The sequence below is a fragment of the Pelobates fuscus genome, chromosome 2, assembly GCF_036172605.1.
Source record: "Pelobates fuscus isolate aPelFus1 chromosome 2, aPelFus1.pri, whole genome shotgun sequence".
Classification (NCBI taxonomy): Eukaryota; Metazoa; Chordata; class Amphibia; order Anura; family Pelobatidae; genus Pelobates; species Pelobates fuscus.
This window is the reverse complement of record NC_086318.1, coordinates 372,791,229-372,802,273: the sequence shown is the minus strand read 5'-3', so window position 1 is coordinate 372,802,273 and position 11,045 is coordinate 372,791,229. Positions and strand designations below refer to the sequence as shown.

Below are 11,045 nucleotides of genomic sequence, written 5' to 3'. Positions count from 1 at the left end.
CACAACTCCTATAGACTGTAAGCTCATTTAAGCAGGGTCCCCTAAAACCCATCATTCCTGTAAGTTCTCGTAATTGTCCTATTGATAGTTAAATCCCCCCACTCATAATATTGTAAAGCGCTGCGGAATCTGTTGGTGCTATGTAAATGGCAATTATAATAATAAATGGAAACTAATAACTACACTTTGTGGACAGAGCAGAATTTTACCATGTGAAGATATAAAAACGGAACATAGCACTGCAGTTTCCCAGAAGCCTTCGAGTAAATGAAAACAAGTTTAATGTCAGGAGTTTGTGTTGTACAGTAGAAGCATTGGATGTTAATATTACATAATTAAGCATCAATGCTAATGGATGCTATACTATAATATTCTTTGTTTTATGAATGTTTGATATGTATTTAACCTTGTGAAATGGATTAACACTGTAGAAGCAATGATTTCTGATGGATAGAAAAAATGTCTTCCTCGAATGGACAATTTTGAAAAGACTTGTCAAGTGGGCAATAGCAAAGTTTTACCCCAACAATGAGATCTAAAATTAAAACATATACAAACACTTTTTGAGAAAGCGTATAATTACAAGGTTGTGGAGGATGAATTGTGAAAAGCAAATTGAGAAACCAAACTAAATATTAATTTGTATGTGTTCTATTTAACTATATGTTAGATATTTTATCTCAAAGTTTTTTGTTTTTTTAAATGGCCAACTTAGTTTACAAAGCCGTTTAAGGTAAATTCGTTGCAGACTCGCCTCAAAAGGTTTGTTTGATTAAACAAAACCAAAACCTTTTTTTATATATTTACATATAGTCCCTATATTGTATATAAAAACAAAAAAAACAAAACCAGAAAGATAGGATTCCTAAACTAGAGACATTTTAATAATCACATTAAAAAACAAAAAACAGGAACCTTTTACATTTGTTTGCTTTTTAAAATCACATATGCAGGATTTGCTTCCTTGTGACTATACAATTTATTTCTAAAAAATAAGTCCAGAGTAAAGTTTCACATATCACTGAGATATAAAAATATGCACAGTATATAAGTATGTGTGTATTGATCTGCTGTTAAAAAAAAAAAAAAAAAAAACTCTACATAAGAAGTTGGAGAACACAATTTAAACCAATCACAATCTCCAATTCAAAGTACATTTTAAAGAGGATGTATGTCTAGTGCCAACAGCTTTATGCAATTTTCAGTTTTAAAAAAAATAAAATAAAGAATACAACTTTACAATGAGACCCAAGCACTAAGAAAGTACAATCACAAAAAGCACACATTTTACATGGATCAGATTTTTCTTTTCTAAAAAACAAAAAACACAGAAAATGTTCTTATATTTTAAAAATGTTGTCACATAATTGTTTTGTTTAAAAAAAAGAAAAAAAAAAAATAATACGGGAAAAAACAAGTCTCAGTTAAAAAACAAAACATTTATTTCCAATTGTATCTTCCAGACTGCGGTGGAAAATTCCTTCCTTGGTTGTACCCCTGAAAAACAAAAAATAAAAGCGTTTGTTTACTGGATTAAGTGTGCACAAAACAAATCACTTTATTGACTCAGGCTGAAATGTAACAATGCCATCATAAGAAAAAGTGGACGGCTGAACAAAAACGTTTAAGTATCTTCCAAACATTGGCCTGAAAGAATATGGGATTTGTAAAACAAGACTTATTCTAGTGAGTCAATACAATTACATTTGTGGGTGGAGAAATTTCACCCAACACTCTAGTGGAATTCTTATTTAACTGCATCACGGTAATAACATTTTATTTGGATGTTGTCAGCTAATGACTAATTATTCTCACACACTCAATAGTAAAGATTAATACAACGAAATTAAAAACTAAGCAGACCGCTACATAGGCAAAAATAGTCACAAAAAAAATAAAAAAATACCTGGCTTGTTATTTACCTGTCTATTCCTGTCTCCGTGTCTCTGATAATAGTTACTTGGACCTCCGTGTCCAACTTGCGGATTCGGGAATGGAGGATTTGGGTTCTGCATTAGTCCATAACTTCTGTAAGAGCATAAGAACAAGAATTAGGATAAATAAGATCTCCTCATGCAAATCTTGTATTCCCTATATTAAAAAAAGATTTATTTTTTAAAAAATTTTTTAAAATTCTGGTTTATCAGCATTTGTTTGGAATATGGTATCAGAATGGTATCAGAAGAGTGAAGGGAATTTTTTTTAAAAAATAAATAAGTCTGTAGTCCAAAAGTTTCAGTTTCCACTGAACAAAAAATATAGGTTTGAAGAGTGCAAAGAAGCAAACACAAGGTTGCAAAGACAAAATACATTATCCAAAGGGTAAACATAAGCAACTTGGGAGAATGCTTTATTATCAGAAAGTCCGGGCCCTTTAGACTAGCCTTTCTTCTTAGTTAATTGCAGATTGCAAATGAATTCTTACAGCAAAGAATTTTGAATCTAGGGTAGGGGCCCTTGTCTGTTTTTTTCCCATCCATTATTCTGTGCAATATGTCAGAAGGTCTGATCTGGAAGAAACCTTTTCAAGTTCTATTGATGTGGTTTTCAATTGACCGTGGTGACCTAGCAACATCAGCACTAATTGGCATAGACTGACATTTGGTATACAGTTTATACGAGAACACAAATCTATTATGACCTAAATTGGTACCCCATATTACTAGCAGCAACAAATGTTTTAATTGCTTCAATGTATCAAACCAATTCAGAGATTGTATGAAACATGGACAAACGACTATGCTTTATGCTGCTTCATAAAAATACAGGTGTGTGATGCTTTCTAACGTGTTTACTATGTATTTTAGAGAAAACAGACAAGTACTCTCAAAAAAATGTGACCGTAAGGAACACATAATGGCAGTTAAATAATGGACACTCTAGAATTTATTTTTACACTTTTTTTATTTTTTAAAATTTTTATATTGGATACTTCATGCTATATTTCTACAATATTGGAGCACAGAATGGAAAAAAAAGCAAAAAAGACATAATTCAGAGATTATTGGGTGTAGCTTTAGTGCAGCAAGACGACTTTACAAACTTCTGTGTTTTGTCAGAGACCATATGTGCAACATCTCTCATCATCAAACCAAGTCACATTCTTTCTATTGCTTGCTACTTATTGGTCTGCAGATTCCATAATCTTCACCCAAGTCCCTTCTGCTTTTAATTCAGATCAGTCTTAAGTAGTTAAAGAAACTGTTTTCAGTGACAACTAATAACTACTGACCTACACTGACACTGCGCTACAATAGGCTTGTCATGCTTGAAAAAGTTGTACCAAAGAAGCTGATTAGGACCTCAAGAGGTTTGTAGCAAGAATCAATGGCAGGTCTGTGCTAACATGGCAGCCCTAGCAAGGAGCTGATAAAGTGGAAGACCATTAGTTATGGCTCATTAACCCTTTGAGTAACAGAGGAGCACACTGTTTATAGCTCATAAATTGATCACTTACTCCCTCCGGCAATGACATTGTTAAAAACTCTGTAGCATAGAAGAAAAATGCACAAATGCATTATTAAAGTGAAACGAAGAGAAACAGAATGGCATTGTTCAATGCAACAATTTGATATTTGCACCATACACGTGTTCAATATATTGTACATAATGTAGGACTATTACGCCTAAGCCGAACTCTGAATACCCTTTCAGATGGCGAGATATTTTCAAATCACTGGAGTGTAAAAGAATAGGTGTGGGGGATTGAGGAATAAAAAAAAAAATAAAAAAAATAAAGTAAAAATGCAAACAATTCCCACACACAAGAATGGGTGTCAATATCAACACAAAATTATGTTAAGTAAAATAAAAATATTAAACATCATACCTTTGTGGCGGATGGTTAAAGAGAGGCGGGCGGTTTCCCCATGAATTTTGAGGCCTTGAATCTACAGGAGTTAAAAAATCTTTTAAAAAAAAACAAACAATAATGTACATAAAATATTGGTATTAATCTAGCATATAGGTGCAACATTACCAATATTAAAAGTTACAGGACCAGGTTAAAATTTAGCAGAGGAACGGTTTTATGGCGATCTTGATTCAAACATTTAAAGAATAAAAAAACGACTGAAACCTGCTGTGAGGCAGCAGACTTTGCACATGCTACCATTTTCCAAGTTTGATGTGCGACAGAAAACAAGGTTTACGTTGCAAAAAGGAAATGTGAATATCTGTTTCAGGAGCAGATCATGGTGGAGCAGTGAAAGTGTGCACTGAAGGACCACACACTTGCTCATTCCTTTGTTTCCCACAATGCTACATTAGCAAGGGCAGCAATAACAAAGGCAGCAATTAGATGGATGCTTTTCTTCTAAACAAGACTGGTCAGCTCACAGCAGGAAAGGTTCCAATCAATAGATACCTCGCACACAACACTCCAACTACATATTTTGCACATCTTTAGATTCCTATTAGAACGTGTTCCAATTGCATGCATAGAATACAAACAAAGAATCCTCAGTAAAATATGTAAAGACATGCAAAGAAAGAAAATCAGAAACGGGGTTTTATTAAAGCCCACGTACAATATAACAAGATCCATTATTTATCCATGGAAGGACAGTGCCTGAACCAACTTCAGCCAAAGCACAATTCATGGCTTAGCTAGTGTAGGACTGGAAATCTGATTATTTGCATATTTCACAAAGCATTCTGGGAGAGTGGTAGACACACAGTCTTTCACAGATACCATTTGGTTCGATTAGATCCTATTTAGTGCATTGGCATTAACAATTGAAAAGTGCTTCATTAATAATATTTGGGTGGTACGGAGACATAAATGTCTGGTGACTAATATTGAAGCCTCCATTCAACCCTTTAGTAATATTCAGGGAGGGAACCTGGGAGATTTAATTCAACGTCCTCATTTCTCCAGAACCTCTGCTGGCATATAAGAAATTGCAGCAAACAAATTAATTGTAGCATCAGCTGCCTTTGAGTGCAACTCCCACTTATCGTGGGCTGGGACAGGTGTGCTTTGGTGTTGCACTAAAAAAAAAAAAAAAAAAAAAAAGGTACTCAGCCCCACACATCAGTAAACCTTCATGTACTACGCTTTTTAAATGTCACTCACTGTGAAAGCATCTACAAAGTGATATATAGTATTTAAACACACAATAGTAGAGAAAAAGTGTCAGCAACAAGACAAATTAAGATTTTTAAAAACTATAAATATTTGGAAATTTTGGCCAGCTGTTTCCAGGAGTAGAAAAGAGATGAGCATCAAAACAAACATGTGCAAGATTCAAAATCCCATTAAGAAATGGCAAGTACACACTATGAAAACACATTTTCTCACTAGTCTAACCTTGCAAAAAAGAGGCAAATTGCTCCGAATTCAATTTTGTGTTTCAAGTCATGAAAGTACATGTAATATCCAAATTACTATACATACACGTCAGCCTATGTAATCATGCACGCGTGTACATCTAAACTGACGCAGACAATCAATACTGCAATAAAGCTCAAAACACATTACAGTTATGCATTTCAATCTCATGCTAGATCTTTAGATTTGCATGACACTAAATGGTACTCAAGAAATATATAAAAAAAATAAATAAAAAAAAGTGTGCATACTGGGGATGGGAAGAGACTCAGATTTTATAGGCAGAAAAAGCATTAAACTATAAACTAAATGCTCCAACAGCTACTTAAGTGACTATTTATCTAATCAGCTAGGCAATCAAAGATAAGACCTCGTGTTTACTGATTGCACTAATCAAAATCACTTTCAGATTCAGCTAACTGACAAGTTTACAGAATGCAATGAGAGAAAGTCATAAATCAGGCACTCTGGTTTGCATAAACCAAATATGCCATTCACAGAGAGTGCCGGCAGACTGTACTTGACTCCTTCAAGTTATCAGCATATAGCCAATTATTCATCAGCGGAAAATTGGTACATCAATGTCAAATCAAGGAAAAGCAGAAAGAAACACCCACAACAGGCACTTGAAAGAGGTGGTCGTTTGATTGACCGCACTGCCCTTCTCCACTGTAATGTTACCGTGTGCGTGTACTAGACAGTGCTCTGGCAAATATACAAAATCCATTTTTAGGTGTCTTTCCTTCAAGGCTCAGCTATTCTCCAATCTAGTTGTCATTCTGGATAGCTGCCAGAGCAATGCAATTTCCATTATTATGGCTTTGTACAAAGAAATATGCTAGCCTAAGAGCTCAAAGCACTGCAACTCCATAGGAGGTCAATGCATAATGCACACTATGGCTCAGACAAATACCACTTCTTAACACTTTCTCTGCTGAAACAGTTTGCCACTTGCTGCATTTCACATGCAAGGAACAAACAAAGCAAGAGACCGTTTACTCATATGACAAACCAAACTCTGGTTAAAGGACTGTGTTTTATTTCAGCTGAAGAAAAAAAATATAAATAAATGCTGTTCTATTCCTTGCCTAGGCAGAGTCATTGCTCTTCACTCCTGGACTACATTCCCTCCTCGTTTTAGAGTCTATAGCCCTTATCTCTCCCCCCCAATAAACTCTCCAACACCTCAACTCAAAATCCTTTCATTTGTATTGGCTACTTACCTTAAGATAGAGAGACAGGCACTGCTGAACAGTTTCGTATTTTGTTAATGACTAGAACTTGACATTTCAGAAGTTAGACAATGCATACTAGTTGGTAAGCATCCTTCTCAGGATAACAGAAAATTATGTTTAATAGTATTGCATCAACGTGTGACTTCAAACATGTCACTGTAGAGCAATGATACAGGATACCCGATTCCTCAACAGTAGGAGCTCAAACAGAATTGTCCACTTTAAACAAGTCAAAAACAAAATGAGTGCAATACTCTGTTCACAATGCATTCACATGAAACTGACACAAAAACCGTCTAATCAGCAAAACTATTTAGTCCAATCCAGCCGTTTCTGATGAGACAAGTCCCTGCTTGAAGTGTGTGTTCTAGGCTAGTCTTGTCCAAACCACTGCTTAAGTGTTGTAATCCACCAACTCAGAGTTGGTTTCTCCATTTAACAAGTAATTAGACAAATAATGTTGTACGACTTTTCCCTGGCCAAGGCGACGTAACAGCTCTTTTCCCCCCTAAGAGAAACGCTCAGTAGTTTTCCATATTACAGATCTGTGCCATTACCAACAAAATGGCAGCATGCAAGAAAATGATGTTTCTTGAGGCTGAAGTTAAAAATATAGGGGACTATTGCTTGTGATGTTAAACAACGGGAACATCTCAAAACTGTATTCTTAACAATAGTGTCCATCTGCCCTAGGCTTATTGTTCCCCTCCAGTGATAAAAGCAAAAAAAACAAACAAACAAAAAAAACAAAAAAAAAACACTTTATAGCACAGAGGTCCCACGTCACTGGCTCAGTTCGGCAATGGACGGAACCGAATGTGAAGCGTGTGCGAATTAGGCCTTCCTTATCGGAAAGCATTGAATCAATGCTATCCTATGTTTTTCAAGACGCTGGACGTACTAATGAGGACTTTCAGCGTCGTTTCACAGAATCTAATTTTGTGATAAAACTGGAAATATCTGGTAGATCGTCACTAGAGGCAGTCTTAAACCTGCAATGTAAACTGTGGATTCTCTGAATTAAGGAAGTGGTCTGGGTACCTATCAATGTCCCTTTAAGTGTGTATATAATAATCGATTTAGGTCAACCTAAGAAAGCTGCTCAAAACTGCAGAAACAATATCCAACACAGACTAACAACTTACTTTGCATCTGGGACTGTCTAGAAGGCATTCTGTAGGCATTCACAGGATTATAAGCACCAGGTGGAGGGATGTTGCTATAATGTCCTCCCCGTTGTCCTCTGCTTTGTGGCAAGACATGCCTGATAAAAAAAAAAAAATACATATATAGTGTTAGATTACCCATTACCAACTAATTTAATTCTAAATTGATATATGCACCATTGTTGCCAAATTTACAGCAAATGTTCATGTGCAATTAAATGATCTAAGACATTCTCAGCAAAAGAAATCTCTCCAAAAAGGGATAAACGTTCTAAATCAAACGAGGAAATAGGCACATCCAACTTTACCTATAATGGAAGAGTGACTGAACTGCAGGCACTCTAGTAGGAGTCAAACCATTCAAAACCGTTTACATTTTACCTTTAGGGAGGAATCATGACACCGTAGCAACTACAACACTCTGTAGTAGTTATGGTGCTTAGATAGTTCTTTTAATATTATGGAACTATTAAAACAAAAGCATACCTCAGAATGCACAAGTCCATTGTTACCATTCAGTATTTAAAATTACTGAGAAGTACCGTCTAGAGGCAGTCACTCAGACTTCCTCTAGAGGTGCTTCCTGGGTCAGTGCTAGCGTTTAGCGTCTCCATGTTGAACGCTCTACATAACGTTGCCTTTATGTAATGCAGCTTTATGAGGAGATGCTGATTGGCCAAGCACTGCGTGTTACCACGTATGCACAGCAGCTTATACCCTATGGGAAAGCATTGGATTGGCAGACATCGTGTTTGATGAGCTCAACAGTGAGACCGGAGTGGCGCCGGAAGAAAGGCAAATAAAATACAAAAATAAGACATTTACAGTACAGACAGGGGACTCAAGATCTAAATAGTCATTTAACCACTAGTGTCAGGAATCCATGTTTTTTTTCGTACACAACAGTGTTCCTTTAATTCACATGAACATCTAAAGTGCAAATAAAAACCTCTGCTCTAATTGAAAGGATTTCAAAGTATTTGAAGAAAAGTACAAACAAAAGCTACATTTTAGCCATCACTTCCCAGAATATTTAATATTATGTCCACTTAACCCCAATTTAACAATATGCATTTGTGAGATTGGAAAATAAAGTTAAATGTAGAAATCGACACCAATGTAACATTGTTTCTATTTTTTTACTGCTCATTTACTTTGTGTGCCCATAGCCGTGCCTTGACTGAGCTGGATTGTAGTGTAATTTGTTAAATATTCAATTTAAAAAAACAAAACCTGAAATAAAGAGGATAGCACAAGCTATGGGTGATTTTCAGTGATTTATTCCACAGAAGTGATATTCCCTTTATAAAAAAGGTTCACACACTGTGTATATATAGGATGTGTGTCACTTACCCTAAAGTCCTGAAGGATGATTGATCCAAATGCATTTGCTTTCTATTTTGGTTAAAGCCAATCTGTGGCCTCCATGGTCTTCCATTGTTATTTGTCCTCTCAAAGTCTCCGGGTTTTAACGTTATCGCCGGCTTTCTGGGTTAAAAAAATAAAATTTGGTCTTTAGCCTCATTCTCTTTATTTGACCTGCACAACACATTATGATAAGAGTCTCTCGCATACACTTACTTTGCACCTGGTAAAACCACTGCCTTGAAGACATAATCATTTTCAAACTGGGGGTCTTTAAACTTGATGCTATCGAGAAAACATGAAAAATAAATAAAAAGTCAACAGAAGGTTAAAGAGATTACAACTCGGACAGTATAACCACATTCTAGATGGGTTAACATCTTATTAGTTTTATACCCAACGCTGTGCTGTTCCTTAGCAACCCATAAACTCAGTCTTTGTGTAAGTACACTTGTGTGTCTCTCTATCGATGCCCATTTAATCATGTCACAGTACTCAAACTGCATGAGCCAGGGAACGGTTCATGGATGTGCATAATGGACTCCTACATCCCTAGAGATCATGGCAGCCCCAACACTCATATGGTTACGGTATTTAAACATTGCTGAACACAATAGGAATTTCTGTGGTTTTTTTTTTACTCCATGGATCAACACAAATAAAATGTTAAGATTCTATAATTATTGATTCAAAAGTTAGAAAATATTAAACGCTAAAATAAGCTAAATAATTAACACAATACAGCACTTACCTTATAGAGAAATTCTCAGAAAGATCACGTAACAGTGGAACTGGAGATTCCACAACCCTAGTAGAAGGAACATTGCAGAAGTAAAAATGGGGCACAGTAAGCAAGTTAAGGGTTAAAAATGATACAGTCTAACATATGGGGATTGCTCTTTCCATTACTAAGCAAGGTGGGCAAACAATAATAAAGGTTTAATGCTAACGTCAATGAGAACCTTTACTCTGAACAGAACAGCACAATCATTTCATAGCAAGATATTTCAGGACAAATTTCACTTGCAACAAGTGCTAGTTGTATAACGCAGGACATGCTGTGACAAATTTATAGCACAGACATGCCAATACTTTTGCATCGCTTTCTAAAATGTAAGCTCTACTTACTAATCACTAAGTACTTTTCGTTCAATACTGGAGAAGAACACAAACCATATTGATATTACACAAGCCAGTTATTTTAAAGCATATGCCAAATGTAGAGTCACATTAAACTTAGCATTTCAAAAAATAAAATTAAAAAAAAGTTATTCTTACTCGTGTGGAAGAATTGCTCCTTCGTCAGTTTCAAGATGACCCTGAATACCATGGCACAACTCAGGTGGAATTTCCGTTGGCTAAAACGTATTTAAAAAAAAAACAAATAAACATGAGAACCCATAGATGAAGAAGAAAGGGGCATCACCACACCACCCACCGCCTTCTTTCAACAACAAGAAAGACATTTACAACTGCATAGGAGGTTTATGAAAGAAAAATAAAATAGATATTTTCTCTGCTTAAACAAAACACATACTATAAAATAGAAAAACATGCACACTACAATGTGGGGGACCAATCCATTAATATAGAGCATGATATAACTAACTGCAATCATGTGCTTAGAGTTTGTATGGACCAAGATGCTCAGCAGATTTATCTTTCTAGCCTTAGAATACTTTGAAACATTATGAGAAAGATGCAAAGAACTGAATTATGGACAATCCCTTGGTCAAGGAGTCCACCTAGGGCTTCATGGCGCAGGTCAGGTGAATGTGATTTCAGAATACCTCTGTAGTAAGGGAGTGTAATATTCACCCTTTAATATTTACCCTCTCTCAGCAGTCACATAACTTGAGAGAAAACTTGCAACAAAAAAAAAATAGGCCATCAGTAATGTGTTCCGTTATGAGGCTACAAAAAGAAGTAGGATTAGAAAAGTATTTT

The 11,045-nt window shown here is 35.6% G+C and overlaps 1 protein-coding gene across 2 annotated transcripts in view; it reads right to left on the bottom strand.

Moving 5' to 3' along the window:
* Positions 1 to 857: 857 nt before the first annotated feature.
* Positions 858 to 11,045, bottom strand: part of XRN2 (5'-3' exoribonuclease 2) — a 56,569-nt gene continuing 46,381 nt past the window's right edge. The window contains exons 23-30 of one of the 2 annotated variants that reach the window (XM_063443724.1): positions 10,377 to 10,456; positions 9,850 to 9,906; positions 9,315 to 9,383; positions 9,087 to 9,221; positions 7,713 to 7,831; positions 3,830 to 3,908; positions 1,923 to 2,028; positions 858 to 1,497 (exon numbers count right to left, since the gene is read on the bottom strand). In XM_063443724.1, coding sequence (XP_063299794.1) covers positions 1,441 to 1,497; positions 1,923 to 2,028; positions 3,830 to 3,908; positions 7,713 to 7,831; positions 9,087 to 9,221; positions 9,315 to 9,383; positions 9,850 to 9,906; positions 10,377 to 10,456 — 702 coding nt within the window. In that variant the 3' untranslated portion in view covers positions 858 to 1,440. The remainder of the gene's footprint in view (positions 1,498 to 1,922; positions 2,029 to 3,829; positions 3,909 to 7,712; positions 7,832 to 9,086; positions 9,222 to 9,314; positions 9,384 to 9,849; positions 9,907 to 10,376; positions 10,457 to 11,045) is intronic. The other variant, XM_063443725.1, reaches the window with a different exon arrangement.